The following is a 22,447-nucleotide window of genomic DNA, read 5'->3' as shown; positions in this document are numbered from 1 at the left end:
TTAGACCTTAATGCCTCATCTGTAAAATGAAAGGACTGGATTACATGACCTCTAAGGTGCCTTCCAGCTCTGGGTCTATATGATTCTGTGTCCTCCTATTCGGACAAAACTCAGGAATTTACTGAGAATGTCTTAGGCTATCTTGGCCTCCTCATTATGGCTCTTTCTTTACATCAGCTAACCTTCTATAGGAAACAGTGATAGTCTATGGCAGTATCTTCTCTTTTATTCATTTTCCTGTCATTAACATTAATAGCTTGTTTAAATAAATAAGCTCAGAGCTATTTTAATTATATTCCATATCTTCAGATCCTCATTCTTTTAATTTGAAATTAAGTTTGATCTTTTCCAACAAGTTGAGAGACTATGTATAGAGATGGCCAAATGAAAAATTACTCCTTCATTGTAACTAGTCCTTCCCAGTTTATATCACCTGATATAGTTGATCTCTAAGGCGTATTTTCTTCCTTCCCCCCTCCCCCCTTTGGACATGTTTAATTCAGGGATTTGTTTTGCATGACTATACATATTTTTAACGGGTTTTGTTTTTCTTGCCTTCTCAACAGGTTGGGGAAGGGTAAGAGTGAGGAAGAGAATTTGAAACTGAAAATAAAATAAAACTGAATTTTTAAAAATACATAGTCAATCTTCTTTTGTATGATGTTATACTTGAATTATCTAGCATCATCCTATATTCTCTTCTTAACAAAGCTAACATTTACATAGAGCCTTAGGGTTTTCAAAGCATTTTTCATATATTTCATTTGATACAATGGCCTTTATGAGGAAGATACTCATACTCATTTTATAGATTAGGAAGTGAAAGCTAACAGAAATTGTGATTTGTGCAGTATCACTTAACTATTAGGCAAGATCCAAAAACAAATCCCCTAGATTCCATATCCAAGGGGCCATCTGACTTCAATATGACTCAACCACATTGAAGAGAATATCCCTGCCCCATTGTAAATTACAAGATCACCAGCTGATCTCCATTGACCTTAACTAAGCATCTTGCATCTGTAAGACTTGACCAAAGCCTTTCTTAAAGAAAATCTTATTTATAAGGTTAAGGCTTCTTTTTAGTTTGCATATTTCTGTCCTCTTTTGTTTCTTAGTTCTGGGTCCTGTTTTCCAATGTATTTTTGCCATCTATCCCATGCTCATTTTGCATGAAAGTCACTGAATAATTAAAGTATGATTTAATATATAGGCTTATTGCATCACAGTATCATAGCTTTAGAACTAGAATGAATTCTTTGAGGAATATCTCTGCTTCCTCATCCTCTGCCTCAGATATTGGTGCATAAGCTGCTGTTATTTTCATCATGGTCTATTTTACTTATGCTTACTATGAGTACTACAAAATGAGATGATTGTGTATCCTAGGAAATAAGGTCTTTAGCTGCCTTTGACCAAAGAGTAAAATCTAAGACTTGTAGTTTCTTTATTTGCCTCTCCAAAGAGAATCTATGAGCCATTATTCTATTTACCTGCAAATTATGTGTATATACACATACACATATATATTTGGGTTACTTTTATTGCAAAAATGTGAATATTAATGTGATTCAACCTCCCAGTATTATAATTCACTTCTTAGTTATTAGATGAGAATCTCATCTATTTTAGTGTACCAATAGCTAAATGAGCGTTTTTAGCTTAAAAATTATATTATTCTTAACAACTTCTCTATCCCATCCCACCTCCATGTCAACATTATTGCAGGGGATTAAAGACCATTAAATTAAATTAAATTAAATTAAATTAAATTAAATTAAATTAGATTAAAGATTTCCTTGTTTCCTGAATTGCCACAGCCAGTCTACTAATGATGAAACTTCTCAATACTTGGCTAGGCTGGTCCTCAAGCAGCAGATAATTAGTTGCTAGAACCTTCCAAAGCTCATGTTCTACTTGTAGAGCCATCACAAACACAAGATAACTTCCATGCCACAGTGAGCCTCCAGAATAGGACTTTTGGAAGGGTTTTGATTCATAAATTATGTAAACAACTATAGTACTTATCAGATTTACAAATGATAAAAAGCTAGGGGTGGGTGGGAATAATAGCTAATACATTGGATGACAATTAGGATTCTCAAAGGTCTTGATAGCTTAGAGTCTGGGACTAAATATAAATGAGTGGAATTATATAGAGATAAATGTAAAGTCTTACACTTGGGTTAAAGAAATCAACTTTACAAGTACTAACTTGATGTATTATTGGATAGTAGTTTAACAGAAGATCTAGAGATTTGAATGACCTGCAGGTTCAACATGAGTGAACATATGACATGGAAGTCAAAAAAGCTAATGACATCTTGAAGGGCTGCATTGAGACCATAGCTTCTAGGAATAATGAGAACATAGAGAGAGCATTGTGTTCATGCTACTGAGTTCCACATTTTAAGAAGCACATCAGAAATCTGGATGGCAACCAGAATGATCAAAGGCTTCAAGTTCAGGCCTTTTGAGGACTAGTTAAAGGAACTGGAGATGTTTTTTAGTCTGGAGAAGAGAAGTCTTAGAGGGACATGGTAGGTGTCTTCAAGTATTCAAAGCACAGTCATTTGGAAAAGGGATGAGACTTGTTCTGCTTGGCCCCAGAGGGCAGAACTAGAAACTATCCAAAAAAGTAATGGACTGCTTCAGGGGCTACTGAGCTCCTCCTCAGTGATGACCATCAAGCAAAGGTGGAGGGGATTCTTTTTCAGTTATAGATTGTTTTGGATAGCCTCTGAAGTGCCTTATCCCTCTGAGACTCTGCAATACATGCATTTCCTGTCTTACCCTTTCTGGTTTTGCTTAGCACCATTTATGAATACTGAAAAAAAACTCTGATTTTTAGTAATCACAATCATTAATTCACTGTCATCTTCATTCTTAATTACCATAATGAAGACTAAGTCAAAGAACCACAGATTAAAAAAATAATTATAGACAAAGCTTTTTCTTGCAATTGAACAGCAGATTAAAAGGTACTATATAATTTAATATTGGTGGACACCTTATTGAAAGTATAATTACTAGACTTTTGCAAAGGCATTCTCAAATCGTATCTTTCAATATAATTTTGTGACAAGAAATTTTGCCCTATTTTAAAAGTGAAAAGTAAGAAATATTGTGCTGGTCCCATCAGTTGACAGCATTGCCACTTTAAGAAATAAAAAATGAGTGCATCCAGCAAACAAAAATTCTATGTAAAAAAGAACAAAAGGCATACTGAGTCTTAGCCAAAAAAATCAGTTTAAATTGATGTTCGCATTTTCTAGGTTTCCTTGACCCTTCTCTTGTTCTGACACCTCTCTTGACCCAGCTTCTGCTATCATCTACATTTTCTCATCGATTCAAGGGACAATTTAAACTCTGCCATTTATTTCCTGTATGAATTTAAGTCACTTTAGCAATGTTCCTATAAAATTTTATTAATTTTATATTTAGAAAAGTCTTATAGTCCCACCTTTGTTTCTTATTTTAGTATGCTGTTTTTCCCTTTGGTTCTCCTCTTCTTGACATTCTATCAATAATTTGACTGTTCGTACTTTGTTAGTTGACTCATCCCTATACCTAGTGTCCCAAGACTTCAACATTTAATTCTTACTAGTTCAAGACCAAGGTATTGAACACAAGTATGAAAGATAACCAATCACTGAACTCCTAAAATCTTGATTCTCACAATTAGGAATAATACTTTTAGTGAAATTTCCTTTCTATTGGAAAAACCATTTCCTAAGCATGGAAGTATATGAACTCCCCCAAATTATTCATTTTTCAGAAAAGTTTCACCTCAAAGAGAGAACTCTCAAGGCTAATTTACTATAGAAAACTAATTAAGAATTTTCTGAATGCCTGCAAGAAGTTACTCATTATATTACAATTATAATAGTAGAGTCTAAGGCCTCTATGATAAAAAAAAATTGAAAAATATAAAATATTAGATTGAATATATTTTAGTGGCATTTTTCGTGATGTTGCTTCTCAATTGACAATACTTAGATGTGCATAGAGACAAACCAAATGTGTAAATCAAAATAGATTTTTCTACATTCACTGGACCTCCCTGAGTATCACTATTTCTGTTGGATCCCAATAAACTAGATGTTCTCTCCTTGATTTCCAAACCTTCTAGCACTTCATCTGTATTGCTCCACTATCTCTAATCATATTTCTAGCTGATTTCATAGCTATTTGTTTACATATATACTCCTATTTTATTTCATAGTTGTTCAGATCAGGAATGATCATTGTTTTTCATGTTTTTAATCACCTTAATTCTATCACATGTATTCAGTACTTAACAACTGATGAATTAAAGTTGAGTCCTGGCTCTGCTCTCTACTACTTGTTTGATCTTGAGCAAATCATTTAATTTTTCCAGGCCTGAGTTCTTCATCTGTAAAATGAGAGATTGGAATTGATGCTCCTGAAGCCCCTTCACATACCAGTGATAATCTAAGATTCTCAACGTTTTTGTTTTGAATTGGTTCTCGAGGTTTATACTTAGGTGAAGGATTTTCTTGACTAGTGCTTCTCAAAATATTCCCAAGATCCTTTCAGGGCCTGGTCCATGAAGTCAAAACTACTTTCATTATAATTATAATTAAAATTGTATTTTGGTAAATATCATTAATCCACATAAAAACTTCTTGAGGTACTGAGACTAAAAACATTGAGAACTGATGGTCTAAACACCACCTATACTTAGGAAATTTCACACAAAAAGGGGTTGAAGAAATTCATGCCTCATTGTTCAAACCAATCTTTAAATCTTTCTTAAATGAATCATTTCTTTACTTTAGACAGGATTATGAGAGCCTATAGCTTCTACAAAGGACTTCTTTATTTACATTCTACTAAAATAGAAGCCCTCATGAAAGTCCCTAAGCATTATGTTAAGGTATCTAGAATTAAATAGAAACAGATGTTAGGGCTACAATGAGCAGTGTGTCATAATGGAGAAGTTGCTAAACTGGGAACCCAGAAAGCAACTCTAGCTAACTACATCATCTTGGGCAAATCACTTAACATCCCTGGGCCTCAGTTTCTATATATAGAAAATGAGGGAGATTGAATTGAATTATTTCTAAAGTTTCTTTCCAACTTCAACATTCTATTAAACTTCAGGCATTTCATAATGAGAATTTTTTCATATGTGTATTAATGAATATGCAGCATGAAAACATTAAAATTCATCTTATCTCATTAGAAATCCTGAGAACTATATGAATACGTTAAATATTTACTGTTAACATACATTTAATAAGCCAGCTGATCAAGAAATATTTATTGAGCTCCTACTATATTCTAGGTATTTTGCTAGGAATACAAAAACAAAAAGTTTAACAGTGCTTGATCACCAAGAATTTACATTCTTACATCTACATGAATAGATCTATATGAAAAAAAGATACAAATGATTTGTGGAAGGAAGAGATTCTAGCAGTTTCCTATAGAAGATGGAACTTCAGTAGAGTTAGGAGAATTATGGATTCTAAGATACAATATAAGGAGATATTTTCAAGCATGGGGGGCTATGTGAAGGATGAGGCTGAATATGTAGAACTGGAACTGGTCTACACAGAGGGGTTAGTTAAATCCATGGGAGGAAATGAGGTCATCTAGAGAAAGGGTGTAGAAAGAGAAGTGGACTCGGGACAGAGCTTTTGGGACACACACAGTTAGTGGGCATAAATATGCTTGATGAACCAGAAAGGAAATAGAAAATGAAGTCAGATGTATAGGAGGAAAACCAAGAGAAAGCAGGGTCAATAAAACTCAAAGAAGAGAGAATATAGAGGAGAACAGAAGGTTGGTAACAGTATCAAATGCTGCAGAAAGGTCAAGAAGAATGAGGGTTGAAAAAAAGCCAACAGCTTTTTGGCAGTTAAGAAATCATTGGTAACTTTAGAATAGCTTGAGTGATGACAGAAACCAGACTGCAAAAGACTGAAAAGTGAGAGAAGGGAGTTGGCTGTACATAGGTAACAAATATAGATAACTTTTTTTCTAGAAGTTTGTTTTATAAAGACAGGAAGTTAGCTTGAGACAGGGGTATGCTAGAGCCATCTCTAAATCGTCACAAATCAAGGCTTGGTTTATTGGTTTGTTTATTATCTAGACTTTTAAAAAATGTTATTAATGAAGATTATACTTAAAAGTTGCATGAGTATCCCTCCTCTCCCAGAGAGCCTGGTGTTAAATTTAACAGCATATCTCTATTTTTTAAAAACAATGCCTGAATTCAGCAAGAGTGTAGCACAAAGCTCAGAGAAAAGTCATCATCAGACTAGAGACCTGAAAACTACAGATGAATAATAATAATGATGATGATAGCAACAACCACCAGAACTGATATCGTTTTTACAGAATGCTTTATATCCATTAACTCATTGGAGCCTCACAATATCCCTGGCTTGCACAGATAATAAGGTGAAGTGAGAGTTTTGTAGGGGTGGTGAAGACTTACACCTGCTTGTAGAGAGCAAAGAAAGAAGTAATAGATGAGGAAAGGATCAAAGGGATGATTCTGTGGACACTGTGCAGAGAATATTGGAGACGAAGAGAGCAAGAGTACATTGTAAGGGTTGGTCTTGGCAAGAAGGGCCACCTGTTCATTTGAGATGGTTGTTCTTGCTTTTCTTTGTAGTGTATAAATTGAGGTGTTTTGGTTGTAGTGTTAGGAGAAGGAGTGCTATGGAATAGCTGGGTTAGAATCAATTAGGGAGGAGCAAAAGGTTTATCTTGTTGCATGGAGGACCAAGTAGAAGTTAGATAACATAATTTTACAACTAACTATCCACCAGATTTTCTGTGCCCATCACTCTTATGCTATGTGAATTTATATAGCAAAGGAACATTCAACAGGCAACCGTTGTACTCTGTTATTCATATACACTGTGGGGAAATGGGGAATGAAATTTTCAGATGGTATGCAAGAGTAAAATCACCTAACATATTTAACTAACTTCACAGAAAATATGTACTACTCATAAAAAAATCATCTAATATTTTATTTCCCTCCACAGAATGTAGATTACTGTAACAAAGAACATGCAAGGTATACAGCTTCTATTAACAAATTGGAGTATGAGAATGAAAGACTCCGAAATGATCTTGCCAAACTTCAGGCTAATGGAAAATTGCCGTGGGTCAATCCAAATGCATATGAGGACACAATAAGACAAGCCTATCAAGCCCAAATAAAGATGAAAGAAAATGAAGATAGGTATGCATTTTAAATTGAATATGTAATACACATTTTTCATAAACTAAAATATTAAATTTAATTTTAAAGAATTCAAACTATGACTTCCCACATTTTATTTATTTACTTTAAAAATAATAGCCTTATGCTTAATATAATTCTGTTGTCATAACTATTTTTGAAATATAACAGCAGTGGAGGCTGAGGATATTACTATAGCAAATATTAGCATCAATATTAATGTTTTCCTAAGATTCTAACATATTACCTATAATACTCATACAAGATAGTGTTTTTGGTATAGGAAAATGTCACTAGGCAGGTATCAATGGGACATGTGCTTTGGAGAGTTATTCTTCTAGAAGTGAATGAGGTATTTATCTCACTTTTGACAACTGATCAGCTCCACCAGTTGGCTTTGAAACACAGGGTATTATTTTTGTTTTGTGGGTGAAACTAGCATTTATAAAGATTAGACTACTATTTCTACTATCTTACTGGCTCCACACTTTTTAAGATTACTCAGTCCAAAACTATATGTTCTAGAGGTTATGAAGTTGGAATGTATTTGTTCAATGATAGACTTGATCTAGAAGATTCTCAGAGTACTATTTTTAGCACATTGCTAGTTTTCAAATGCTAATATATTGGACTATACTGGCCTTGATTTTTTAATATCTCTGCTCATAAGATCATATTTAGCAGCCAAATGCCTAAATAGTTCTATCACTTAAATGATGTGATCTATTAGTAGAATAACCATTTAGTCAAATAATATTTAGTAGCTTATATTTACTTGAGCTCATCCTCTCATTTAGTATAGGTAGCATAGTCAATAAGAAGAAAGTTTGTCTCTAAAGACCCAAATTCAAGTCCTTCTCCAGACACATACTGGTTTTCTGCCCCTGGGGAAGTCATAGAAATGATTACTGAATCAAGCAACTCACTCAGACTCTTAAGTTGCAGAGTAGGTGCCAACCTACATGGACAGAAACAATTTCTTCTTCAGGATTCCTCTATGCCGTACGTGCCTACTGAATGAAAAACACTGAACTAAGTGTTTAGGGTTCTACTGCTTTCCCATCAACCTACAGTCTCTGGATAGGTAGATGGCTATACCGTTATTACTGGACTCTTCCTAGACATTATCCTCACAAGAGCTCAGTCTCCTTTGTGATCCAGCATGTCACAGTACCTAGTTGTTTCCCATTATGCAAGATCTACTTTTCTAGATCCTAGGATCACCTATTCGGAACTTAAAGAACCTCAAATGTCATCTAATCCAAACCTCTGATCTTATAATGAGGAAACCAAGGCCCAAAGAGGACCAATGACTTGCTTTTAAGTGGTAGAATGGGAATTGTGACTTGGGCTCTATGTCTCCAAATCTTATAACAGTTTATATAGGAAGACCAGCAGAGGTTTCTTCCTATCAGGAAAGCTTAACATAGATCTGTGATTCAGTTATTGGCAGGAATAAATAAGGTAGGAATCAAGAACAAAGCAGCTAAAGTAGCCAGTAGCCCACAGACATCTACCAGCTTTTATGTTCTTGCCCTCAGGAGGATGCGTTTGGCTGGAAGGTGGGAGATAAGGGAACCCTCATCACACCCCCACAGCTTCTTTCCAACTTGGGGCAGGGAGGCAATTGTTAAGCCAGATAATCATGGATCTGATAGGAATTTAAAGATATTTCCTAAAACCCAAGTCAAATACTTAGCTGGATCAGTATTTTAAGTCTTAAGAGTCAGTCAAAAAACAAACAAAAAACCCAAACCGGACATAATCCAATCTAGATAGCTTCTGCTGTTTTTTGCTAGCTGCCTAGCTGAGTCTCATGTCCCAGAGCAAGTCAGACTAAGAAAGCTTAAACCAGCATATGGTAGCAGAAAACAGCAAATGGCCTGAAAGAGCAGAGCAGAAAACTAATAGTCATAATACAATGCAGCTCAGCAAATGTTGCAATAGGGAACCAGCAGAGGCAGCCTAACATCTAGCAGTGGGAACAGAGACATAGTGCCCAGGAGAGAATACCATTATGCCATCCTCAGAAAACATCATTGGTTCTATGGCACTGGAGGTGCCCCAGTCAGATTTTGGTTTTGGCCACACATGTCCCTATGTGAACCCTACTTATCTCTGTGTTTTTGGGTTTCTTCCTTGGTCACAAGTGTTCTCTGCTATATGCACACTCTATGTAATATGACAAACAATGGAAAAGTATATCCCTGTAGGTATGAGGGCATCTTTTCTTGTTGATTTGTTCTGCTGGTTGATTAAATGTGTTTTGCTTTGAACTAATGTGTCCTACTTGCACAGATTATAAAAAGTGAATCTGGGTGCAGATTCATGAACCAAGGTTTTGAGAAAGTGTTAACCCGTACAGTGCTTCATGCCTAGCCTAAGTTTCTTGGATTCTCAGAATCTGAGGAAAGTAATGCTATCCAGGAAATGAAGTGGCAGGAGGAAAGGTGATAAATTACGATGTTAGCAGAGAGAGTAAGAGCTTTGTAAATCATTTAAAAGGTCAGAGTAAATCATGAGGGTTTTTATCTTCAAAAAACACAATAACATGTAGAACATATATTCTATGACTGGTGTAAACAGAGGTTATGTACAAGGTGACTGAAAAATAACTGTGATCTCTTAGCAAGTTAATATATCTAGTTACTTACCCAATTATTCTTTTCCCAGTGCTTTCAAGTTGATTTAACAAATATTTATCAATCACCCACTATGTGCAGAGCAGTATGTTAAGCATCAGAGGAAATAGAAACCTATACAAGACAACATCTACTAGAGAGTGAACACCATGAGGCCAATGACCCACCTATTATTTAATCTTTCTGTTTTCCCCTATCCCTACAGTGGTGTTCTACACACTTAAACATTTGTTGAAGTTGGCGTTGTTGGAATCCTTGTCTTCAAAGAAGCTTATCTAGTAGACGGACAAGATACATATACAGATAACTATAACAAAATAGAATGTGGTATATACATAAGAGAAATACAAAGTGTTTTTGGTGAAACCTGAACTGGAAAATACTGTTTCTGACAGTAGAGGAATTGGGGAAGGCATCATTGAAGGGGTGGCATTTTGAAATGCCACCTAAAAGATGGTCAGGAATTTTAAAAAAAGATGGTGAAGATTTCAATAGGTAAGGCTGAATGAAAGAGCATCTCAGACCTAGAAAACAGCATGAACAAATATAGGTGCAGGTCATTGGCTCATGGGGCTGGAAGGGACATTAGTGAGAGCACCTTATTCAACACTAATTTTATAGATAAGGATATTGAAGCCAACAGAGGTTAGGGACCTTTCCCAAAATAAGAGAGGTAGTAAGTAATAGACTCTGGTTCAAAACTCAGCTCCTCTAATCCCAAGTCCTATGCTCTTTTCACTAAACCATATTGTCTCTTATGATAATTAGTTCAATTTATTTAGATAGTAAAGTACATGAATGGGAATAATCTGAAATAAAGCTTATATAAGGTAAGTAACCTTAATATGTACACATATAAAAGTAGGGCTCAACAGAGGAAAGAATGTGTGTGAGAACTTTGGGGGGGGGGAAGGAAAGAATAGGGAGCCATTAAAGGATTTTTGAATAGTGGTTATTGTTCAGTTATTTTTCAAGCATGTCTAATTCTTTGTGACCCCATTTGAGTTTTCTTGGCAAAGATACTGGAGCAATTTGCCATTTTCTTCTCCAGCTCATTTTACAGATGAGATTATCCCCATTGTTTGCATACCTGTAATTTCACTCAGGTATGGAATTCCTAGTAAAGAAATTTCTACCATCATAGCAGATTAGTAGCTGCACTACTGATTTATTCATAGTCACATAGACCCAAGTGGAAATAGAGCTCAAGTATTCTAGACTCTAAGACTGCTCTCACCTTCCCTCTTTTTCTTTCCCTGCCCTTCTCTTTCCTTCCTCTCTCTCTCTCTCTCACCTGTTTTCTCTCTCTCCCACCCTCTCTATCTTCCTCTCTCCTTCTTTTATCCCCCCCTCTCTATTGTCCCTTTCTCCCACCATCTGTTGCATAATTTCTAACCACAGGAACACAATTAAGAGAAACTGAGTCTCCAAGCAAAAAAGAAAGAGGGCTAGTCTCACAATAAAGCCAGACTTCTGGTCAAGACCAAAAGACCCAGAGCACTGTGAGAAACTTTCCTATATACCCCAAAGAATATCCAAGACCATGTTAAAAATAGAGCAGGATGTACTTCTCACTGGTAGAGGAAGGCATTTGAAGATGATTTAGAAATCACTTGATAGACAAGGGGAAAATGGGGGGGCCTGGACTAGTGACGCAAATGATAAGAGTGGGTGGTGTTGGGTGGTACTAGGCTTTAAAGCCAGGGTCAGACCTAGTGATATATACTGGATCACAAGTTCAAGACCATAATTATTACTGAGGGTGCATGATATAGCAGTTGTGAAGGCTAAGGCCCCAAATTGAGACCTATACGAACAATGATTACCTATGCTAAAGCAGTTATTTACTTAATTCAAAACCTTAATACTTGTACTAAAATAATCACAAAAGGCCTTCTAAAATCATCACTTGTGCTTACATTATTTAATACTAGCATGACAATTCTGATTAACTCAAAACTACTGCTAACATTAAAATATAATCATCATATAAGGGGGTAGGGGATTTTTCACTCACCCCTCCCATCTTCTCTATCTTCCTCTCTTTTTCTCCACTCCGCTACCAAGTCTCTCTATCCCCATTTTGTAAGTGAGAAAACTGAGGATCAGAACAATTGACTTGCCCATGAGCTCATAGATAATAAGTGTAGTTGATATACAAGTCTCACCTGACTGTGAGTCCACTGCTCTCAGCCCATAGCTCTCAAAAGTTACTACAAATTAGTAGTTCTTGAGTTGGGGGTCTATGAACTTTTTTCTTTAATATATAAATTCTCTTCAAATATTTGCAATATTATTTTTTTGTTTTATATGCTTTAACACGTTATTCTGAGCAGAGGCACCAGAATGCTGGAAGGGTCTTTGATCAAAAGAGGCTAGGACCCTCAGTGTCTAGAGGCATCTGTCAACCCATCTCATGAAAAGTGAGGGATAAGGAATAAGGCTTAGAAGAGCAATAACTGGGACTATGGTGCTTATATATACAGTAATGGGAAAGTCAAAAGGAAAGGCGCACTCTCAATTCAGTAAATAGAAAGTGACTTCCTGCACAATAAACTGTGCCAGGGACCAGGCATACAAGGATAGCTAAGACCACACAATCCTCAAGAATCTTACAATGTAAGAGAGATGAAGAGGCACATATGCAAAGAAATATGATACAAAGAGGAGCCTAAGTTCAAAGAAGGATAGGCAATGTGGTTGGAGGAGCCAAAAAAGGAGTCAGGGAAATCTTTATAGAAAAGTGATGTCAGCTGCATTAGATCTTGAAGGAAGGAAAGGAGAAAGACTTCAACAGAGATGAGGGAGGTGAAAGGTGGAATTCATTCCAGGAATACAGACAATATGAGCAGACATAAAGATCGTAGAGGGCAGGATAAAAACAAAGGAGAATAGTTCAGCTTGACCGAATTTTATAATATGTGATGGGAAATAGTATGAAAGAGGAGTAGAAGGATAGATGGAAGCCAGACTTTGGAAGCTCATGAAAACCAAGAACAGTGGATAGAATGATAATAAGCCTGAGTCAGGAAGATATGAGTTCAAATTTAGTCTTAGACACTTATTAGCTATGTGACCCAGGTCAGATCATTTAATCTCTGCCTCACTTTCCTCAACTGTAAAATGGAGATAATAATAGTACTTACCTCCGACTATTGTTGTAATGATCAAATAGCATAATATTTGTAAAGGTCTTAGCACAGTACTTGCTATTTAATAGAAATCTGTCATTGTTCAATTGTATCTGACACTTTGTGATTCCGTGGGCCATAACTATCCATGGGTTGTTTGGTTTTTTGTTTTGTTTTTGTTTTGTTTTGTTTTGTTTTTGGCAAGGATACTGGTTTGCTAAGGAATAGTTTGCCATTTCCTTCTTCAGTGGATCTATTGCATCCTTTTTTCTCAGGCAGTCAGAGGTTTAGTGGCCTACACAGGGTAACAGAACTAGAAAGTATCTAAGGTTGGATTTGAACTCCAATCTTCCTGATTCCAGGCCCTGCATGCTATCCTATGAAGCACCAGGCTGCCTCCTAAGAACCAAATAAGTACATATTAATGAATCCTTCCTTTTCTCTTTCTCCTCCTTTAAACTTCCCTCCCTTTTTCTCTCCCTTCTTCCCTTTCTTCCTCTTTTCCTTCTTTCCTCCCTCTTTACATCTGTTCCTTCTTCCCTCCACTGATTCCTTCCTCTCTTCATTCCTCCCTTTCTTCCTTCATACCTTCCTTCTTTCCTTTCCTTTCCTTTTCAATAGGCAGCTTCATGCAGGGTGTCTCAAAAATCTTAGTATTGTTATAAATTTTAATAGCTTAAAATTTTAAATTAAGTTTGAATACCTTAAATCTACCCAAAGATTTCTGGGACATCTTGCACAGCCCTAATTGCATATCCCATAAGCATCATATATTTAACATATTCAAAACTGAACTCATTAACTTTTCAAAAAAAACCACTGCTCTCATGAACTTAATTATTTCTATGGAGGGTACCACTTATCTTCTAGTCACCTAGTTTCATGACCCAAAAGTTGTCCTGAACACCTCACTCTCCCTTATCTCCAATCAGTTGTAAGATATTGTCATTTATACCTCCTAAACACCCATCCATCTGATAAACATTAAGTAACTAACAATATGCCAGACACTATGCTAAATGTTATGGGATACAATTAATAAAACAAAAGACAGCCCCTACCCTTTCAAGAGCTTACAATCGAAAGGGAAAGATAGTACACAAAAGGAGGTTCTTGCTTCTGTTCTTTTCTCTCTACTTATGGCCATCTTAGTGTAAGGCCTCATCATTTCTCACACAGACTATTTCAGCAGTCTCTTAATTATTTTCACTGTGTCCAACCTTTCACTCATTCCTCTATCCTCCTCTGAGCTTCTAAAGTGACTTTTTTCAAAGCACAGATTTGACCACATCACTCCCCTGATTAATTCCAATGACACCCTATTAACTCTAGGATCAAATACAAAATTTCTATTTGCCATTTAAAGCCCTTCCCAATCTAGCCCCAGTCTACTTTTCTAGCCTTCTTATTCCTCACTTATATTCACAAACACTGTCATCCAACCTTTGTCCAGGCTTTCTCCAGTGCCCTGGAATGCATTCTCTCCTCCCTTCTCCCTCTCAAAATCCCTAGTTTCCCCTAAAGCCCAGGTTCAATAAGGAATTTTTCTTAATACCTCCAGATACTGTTGATGTTTATTTTATATATTTGAGAAACAGGTTAGTGGAATGAATAGGAAGTCAGTCTCAAAAGCTGACACAGATTGGCCATGTGACCCCAGGCAAGTTCTTTGACTTCTCAGTTTCTGGGCAACACTTTAAGAGAGAAGATGAAGGCCTACATTGGTAGAGGGCCACTCAAGAGTCCTATATTAAGGAAATCATCAGTCCCTATCCTTATATTTCATACATGTTGATATTGTTTCCTGTGATGGAATGTAAGTTCCTTGAAGAAAGACTTTATTGCATTTTAATGTCTTCATGTTTCCTAGTTCCTAGTCTGGCTTCTAGGTGCTAAATAAATACTTGTTGATTTTAAAAAAGGAGAAGAAGATCAACAATATCAAATGTTCATAAAGGTCAAATAGAAAAGGATCAAAAAGGGCCATTAGACAATTCATTTCATTGGAGTAATGGACCCAGAAGCCAAGTAGTAAAAGATTAAAGAAGTGTATAGATAGTAAAAAATAAGTCAATGAATATATATTACTTTTTAAAGAAATTTGGTGGTAAAAGAAGAAAAAGACATTAGAGGATGGTTGTATAATTTAGAAGGTGGAAGGGGGATGAGTTTTATAGATCTGAGTAGACTTGACCATGTTTACACAAATAGGAAGGAAGGATCATCTCTAGAGCTTTGGAATGAAGATAAATTGAAAAGAGACTATAGAAGGATTTGGTTATTGTAGTAAAGGCAGAAGTGAATGGCCTTAGAGGGACAGGTTAAGGGAATGACTTTGACAAAAAGTAGGGAAACTTCTCTCTACAACCAAGTAGCAAGGGATAAAAAGGAATAGATTAAGGCACAAAAAATCTTTAATATATAAAAGAAGACCCTAGAGGGATCTCAGGTCAGATGACCTCCATCATCTTAGCAAAGTAGAAGAGAAGGTTGCTTTCATTGAGTGGAAGCAAGGATGAAATTGAAAGTTTGAAGAGAGAAAAAAGCTTTAGAACAGTTGTTATATGAACAAGAGAGGGATATAGGACCAGAATCATAAAATCCTCTAAAGCTAGAAGGGGACTTGGGGTCATCTCTTCTAACTCAATCATTTTATAGTTTAGTATACAACTGAGATGATGGAACAGAAGTTTATAGTGAATTAAATCAGGGTTTTGTTTTGAGGGGGTGAGAGGGGTGGATTTCTAAACAGTAGAGATTACCCAGAATTGGTGATTAGCAGTATCTTAGTGAATAAAATTTAGAAGTTGAGTAATTTTAGGGTGTGACTAGTGAAACTTGCTAACCATAAGGGGTCAGTAGCTTAGAGAGGCAAGAGCAGTTAATAAGCAATGGGGAGCCACAGAAGGTTCTTGAGTAGAGGAATAGTGTGATTAGAAGAATGCACTAGGTCAGCTACTGATATAGTAGATGATCAATGTGTTAGAGAGAAAAGAGATTAGAGATTTTTTAAGACTAATTATGAAGCTATTAAAATAGAATACATGAGGCTATATGATGACCTACTTTAGAGTGGTTGCAGAGGTAAAGATAAACTAGGCTGATGGTATTAGACAAGACATTTAAGGGACTAGAGGCCATAATGAAGGCAATGATAAGATTTAGGGTGAATGAGAGAATGAGGAAGGTCTATCCTTCACCCCTTTACACTTTCTTCTTTAGTAACCTTATTCTCTCCCATGACCACACTTACTCATCTCTATACAAATGATCCTACAAATCTATATCTTTAGTCTTGACCTCTTAACCAGCTCTAAATCCATATCTCATTGACACATCTAATTCATAATATACAAAACTGAACTTGTTTCCCTTTAAGCCTATTCTTCTCACTTCATTGTTTCTTTCTTTGGCAACACTATTCACCTTGTCTCCATGCTCCATCAATCAATAAGCATTTATTAGGAGCCTATTGTGTGCTAGTTAGACACTGTGCTAAGCACTGAGAATATAAAAAAGGCAAAAGACAGTGTCTTCCCTCAAGGAGCTCACAATCTAATGAGACCTTGGTGTTATTGTTGACCCTTTCCTCTCCCAGATGGATATGTCCAGCCCTGACCTCTCTTCTAATCCTCAGTCCCATGTCATCAGCTGCTTAGAAAACATTTTGAACATTTGAGGCATATTAAACTCAGCATCTCCTGGACTAAGTTTGTGATTTTGCCCTCTAAAATTACTCCTTTTCCAAATCTCTATTTCCATTAGGACCATCAATATCCAAGTTTATAATCTCCATCCTGTATTGTTCTCCTTCATTTCATACATTCAATCAGATACCATTGATTCTACCACCGCATCCCATTTTTCCACACTCACCTAATTGACTCTATCACCACTCTCCCCTCACAAAGAAGTACTACCCTAATTCCTGCTTCCATCCTCTCCCAAATGCATTGCTTCAGCAGTTTCAGCACTTTAAGTCTTTCCTCTCTATAACATGCCTCCAGTCTTTCACTTCCATAATATGCCTTTCAAGAGGCTGCCAAAATTACATTCAGAAAGCAGAGATCTGATCATGTCTCTTCTCTGCTCAAAAACTGAATGATTTCTCTGTTTATATTTGGAATCAAATACAAAACCCCTCTGATATTTGAAGCCTTTTACAACCTGATTTCAACCTACCTTTCCATTCCTTTTCTATCCATTATCCATCCCTTCACACATTTTTAAACCCTTATCTTCTGTCTTAGAATAAATACTACATATTGATTCCAAGGCATAAGAGTAGTAAAGGTTAGACAATGGGGGGATTAAGTTATTTTCCAGGGTAATATGGCTAAGAAGTGTCTGAGGTCAAATCTGAACCCAGGACCTCCTGTATCTAGGCCTGGCTCTCAATCCACTGAGCCACCCAGCTGCCCACCCCCCCTCCTCATACATTTAATGGTGCAGCTAAACCCACTTTCTTGCTGTTTTTTTTTCAAACATGACATTTCATTTATCATCTCTGTGCCTTTGTACAGGTTGCCCACTTTGCCTGGAATGAGTTCCCTCTTCACCTCCTACTTGAAGCCTTCCCTGATTCCCCAAGTGACTTGTTCTTCACCTGCAAAATTATCTTGTATTTACTTTGTATGTAATTTGTATTTATTATACATCTATTCTCTCTCTATGTATATATTATATATACAGGTGGACAAGTTATTTTTCACCTAGAATTTAGGCTCCTCAAGGGCAGAGACTTTATTTTTCAATGCCTCCCTAGCACAGGGTATAGTACATAGTAGATGTTTCGAACTGGATCCTTAGACGATGACCCTTGTTCTCTGAGCAATGGAGAGGCACTGAATTTCTCACAGTGAAGTAGTAGTGGTTTACTGTTGATGTTAGTCACTCTCTTTCCACACTTGTAAACTAAACAGTAGCCAGGAGATTGGGGGAGGAGGGGGGTAAGGGGACAGGCAATTAATTTACACAAGTGGCAAGGTATTGAGAGAAGAGTCACTGCTCTCATAGACATTGAGGAAAATATCTAGGTGGTCCCAGGTGCCATGTTTGCCCATAAGTTACCAACTCATGTTCTAGTAGTTGAGAATAAAATTTAGATTAGAAGGTATCCTAAGATATTAAAAGCTCATTATTGGGGCAGCCATGGGGCTCAGTAGATAGAGATCAGTCCAGAGACAAGAGGTCCTGGGTTCCAATCTGAACCCAGAAACTTTCTAGCTGTGTGACTCTGGACAAGTCCCTTAACCCCCATTGCCTAGCCCTTACCACTCTTCTGCCTTGGAATCAACCTTAGTATCAATTCTAAGACAAGATAAAGGGGTTTTTTAAGCCCATTATAAAGTACTTCAGGATTCTATGAATGCAGTTGTACTCTGCATGGGTGTACACACACATAAATACCCATGTGCACACATACAAAATCATGGAAAACCTATAGAATTCTTATCCCTGTTGCCAATATACTGTAACAATTTTTGCCCTATCTATGCCAGTTGATCTGTACCTTGTGGACAGAAGCTTGTTTATAAAGTGGAGGGGGGGGAAAATGTTTGTTTGTAAACTACTTGGAAAGCCTCAGATGAAAATTGCTATTAGAGTGTTACACATTGTTATTTAAACCAATAAGACTATTACTGTGCAGTTGAAAAAGCACACAATTTGGAGCAGTTTAGATTGTTCTTTCCATTTTTCCAAGCAAAGAGGAATGTGTTAAAAGTGCCTAACAAAAACAAGACAGTAGGGGCTAGGGAAGCCAAGATGAGAGGTAAAGAGCTCAGCAGGAGATGATCTTAATGAGCAATTTGAACCACAATTCTTGCTGCTGAGCTTTGTGTCCTGCCAGTTTCAGATGTTGAAAGTTTCATTAAATTTATTTTAATGTCTTGTCTGATTTCCCTGTTCTTTAGTGACCTGATTTTTAAAAGAAACAGCATTCCAAATGTACTGAATATATTATTGCCATGTAAAATTCACTATGGGAAAGAGTAGTTTGAGATTTAAGGGCCCTGAAATCACCAGTGGAAAACTGGAAAGTAGATGTCACTCAATTAATTCTAGTCAGTCCGCTAAATCGATGTAAGTTCATAAATGGAGAATAATTGAGAAAAACTATATATTTTTCAACTTTCAATGAATTTTAGCTGTAGTAAGGAGGAAAAAACAATATGCCTTTCAAACTCATTAAGTCAATTTGTCTGATGTTTAAAATCTATAACCTTAGATGTTCCATTTTCCCCCTTTAAAACTGATGAAAATGTATCTGATATAGTATTAAAAAGAATACTTGCTCTGCTTTGAATCATGATGCATTTTCTTGGAAGGGAAAATAATGTTTTTTCTGTTTGTTTTGGTTTCTTTTCCATTTCACTATTGGAAGTATATTTCAGATTACTTGATTTAGAGAGGTTTTCCCCCACTAAAATCCTTCTGTTTTAATATCAATACTAAGACAGAAAAGTGGCAAGGGCTAGGCAATGGGGGTTAAGTGACTTCCTCAGATTCACATATCTAGCAAGTATCAGAGGCTAGATTTGAACTTAGGACCTCTAGAAATCCCACTTCAATTCTCTCTTAACCATGTTTGTTCCACCTTTCATTCCCATTGATATAAAAAAAGGAAACCAAAAAGAAATTGAGCCATTCTGAAAATTTACTAAAATCTTATTTTAGTTTTAATAATCTTCCACTTTTAATCTTCTTTTCAAACTTTTAACAAAGTAGTTCATCAAATCACAGAATTTTAGTGACAGAAGGGACCTCAGTGGCCATTTCATCCAACTCATATTAAAAAGGAATCCTCATTATAGCACACTTGACAAGTGGTCATACAATTGCTAAGTCTGAGGCAGATTTGAAGCCAAGTCCTTCCAACTCCAGGCCTGGTGCCTTATTCACTGTGCCACCTAGCTGCCCCAAGACTGCTACAGGACATCCAACCACAGGACATCTACAGTTTTATGGCCTGTGGTGGGTCACTTTTCTTCTCTGGGGCTGTTCCTTGAAGAGAATGGACAAGATTATTTCTAATATCCTTTCAGTCTACTAGGTTTCTGAGTCTATGAATATCTATTTCAGAAGCAAGGGAAAAGGTTAGAATTCTTTTATCCAGTATCATTGTCATCATTCAGTCATTTTAGTCTCATCTGTCTTTTTGTGACCCTGTTTGGGATTTTCTTGGCAAAGATACTGGCCTGGTTTGCCATTTCCTTCTCCAACTCATTTCAGTGAAGAAACTGAGGCAAACAGGGTTAATGTGACTGACTTGTTGAAGGTCAGTATCATTAAGGTAACATAAAAAGGAAGCCATTACCAATTGTTTTTTATTTATCATGATGCACTTAGTGTGTTCTAGAATTTTACTGTGAATTTTTAAAATGTTTTCACAAATGAATTTTCAGTGTTTACAATAGCTTAAATGCTAATTAGAAATAGCTATATGAATTATTTTAATCCAGAGATTAAAGTTCAACTATATTTATTCTTATATAAGATCTACACTAAAAAAAGACATTTGTAACTTTGATAGGTACATCATATAGTACAAATTCAATAATTACAACTTAATCATTAAGCAGATTTTAAGACCATTAAATGTGCCTGGGTAAAATCAAATAATTTTCATGTACAAGAATCTGCGAGGCAGAAGTGAGTTGGGGGAAGATATAAAGTATAGTCTAATGTGGAACATTAAAGCCAGAACAGTAGCTTCACATGGGAGGGGGGGGGGGTCCTGAAAAAATAGGGGAGGGTGGTAGTGGTGGTGGTGGTGGTGGTGGTGGTAGTGGTGGTGTTTAGTCGTGCCTGACTCTATGTTACCACATTATACTGTTATGATTTGCCATTTCCTTCTCCACCTCATTTTCCAAATGAGGAAACTGAGGCAAACAGGATTAAGTGACTGGCAACAAATGCCAAGCTTGGGTCTATTTCTCCCCACAGATTCTCAGGATTCTGGATCTTGTTTAGGGCATCTCAAAAGTGATGTTGTCCCTGTTAAATGCACTTAAGTGGCATAGTACATATCTTCACACTGGATTCAGGCTCAGGAAGACCTGGGTTTGAAGTCTGCTTCAGAAAAAGTGGCATTTGATTTCTCTCAGTTTGGGTTTCCTCCTCTGCAGAATGGAGATAATAGTAGTACCTTACCTGTCAGAGTGGTGGTAAAGATAAAATCATATAAATTTTGCAAAGTGCTTTGCAAAACGTAAACTGTTTTATAAATACCAGCTATTTTTACTGTGGTTAATATTATTGTTATTTTTATCTTAGGTCAGTATCACTGGAACAGTAACCTAAACCCTCAGTTAGAGGAACCTAGAATCAAATTGTTCTGGTCCTCTTGACTAAAGTTCTTCTAGCATTCCAACTCCCACCTCCATTCTGTTGTACAGGTGGTGGTACCTCAGGAGTTCTCTACCTCCTCAGTCCTGCTCTTAGAATTCCCAAGTTCCTTCCAAACACCACGAAGGCATCACAGTACCTCTTGGAATCAGTGTGTGTGTGTGTGTGTGTGTGTGTGTGTGTGTGTGTGTGTGTGTGTGTGTGTATGTGTGTGCTTTATATCCATTTATATCCATTTTTATATCTGAAGTATTTTCCCATTAGAGTATAAGCTCATTGAGGGCAAGAGTTCTTTTACTTCTATCTTTATATCTCCAGTGTCCATCACAGTACCTAGCACATAACAGACACTTAGTAAATTTTTTTATTGAGCCAAATTGGCATTGGCCAAGATTCCAAAAAGCTATGGTAAATGGGAACAGGACTGACCCAAACCCCAAAACATTTATTTAGAATCAGACTCATCTTGTGATTTTAGCAAATCAAACATAAAGTTTATGAAGCAAAATGATGAAATGTAAAGGATGATGGAGGTGGAATCAGGAGAGGCATGGGTCTGAATCTCACCCTTACCATTACTAACTGGGGGACCAAAGGCAGGCTGACCAGTGTCTCAGAGCCTCAGTATCCTCTCCTGCAAAACAAATAGGAATACCTAAATTACCTAGCTCAAAGGTTATTTTGAAATGATGTACATAAAGAAAGTAGGGAAACTATATAGCACAGTGGATAGAGCCTAGGGCCTGGAGTCAGGAAGACTCATCTTCTTGAGTTCAAATCTGGCCTCAGACATTTACTAACTGTACTATCCTGGGCAAATCCCTTAACCCTGTTTGCCTCAGTTTCCTTATCTTTAAATGAGCTGGAGAAGGAAATGGCACACCACTCCAGTATCTGTGCCAAGAAAATCCCAAATGACTCACAAAGAGTCATGAAAACCAACCAAACAACAACAACATAAACTAAACCTGGAAGCAACCCATAAATAGGAGCTTCTATCATTACCATTGTTTGCTATACTCAGTTTCCTCCAGGGTGAAATAGTAGGAATTTAAACATATTTGAAAGATTCCAGAATGTGAGAACTGATCAGAGAG

The 22,447-nt window shown here is 36.6% G+C and overlaps 1 protein-coding gene and 1 long non-coding RNA gene across 8 annotated transcripts in view; one reads left to right on the top strand and one right to left on the bottom strand.

Moving 5' to 3' along the window:
* DEUP1 (deuterosome assembly protein 1) overlaps positions 1-22,447 on the top strand; it is a 209,489-nt gene that overhangs the window by 109,428 nt on the left and 77,614 nt on the right. For 3 of the 6 annotated variants that reach the window (XM_007495030.3, XM_007495031.3, XM_056794508.1), the window contains exon 14: positions 7,029-7,228. In XM_007495030.3, the coding sequence (XP_007495092.2) occupies positions 7,029-7,228 (200 nt within the window). Of the gene's footprint in view, positions 1-566; positions 7,229-10,075; positions 10,281-17,524; positions 17,634-22,447 lie in introns of those variants that run through there. The other 3 variants (XM_007495032.3, XM_016433925.2, XM_056794511.1) reach the window with 3 other exon arrangements.
* The window catches only part of LOC103099339 (uncharacterized), a 65,055-nt gene that overhangs the window by 508 nt on the left and 42,100 nt on the right, over positions 1-22,447 (bottom strand). The window lies entirely within an intron of this gene.

This window comes from Monodelphis domestica, chromosome 4 (assembly GCF_027887165.1).
Source record: "Monodelphis domestica isolate mMonDom1 chromosome 4, mMonDom1.pri, whole genome shotgun sequence".
NCBI lineage: Eukaryota > Metazoa > Chordata > Mammalia > Didelphimorphia > Didelphidae > Monodelphis > Monodelphis domestica.
This window is presented reverse-complemented; position numbering and strand designations above follow the sequence as displayed.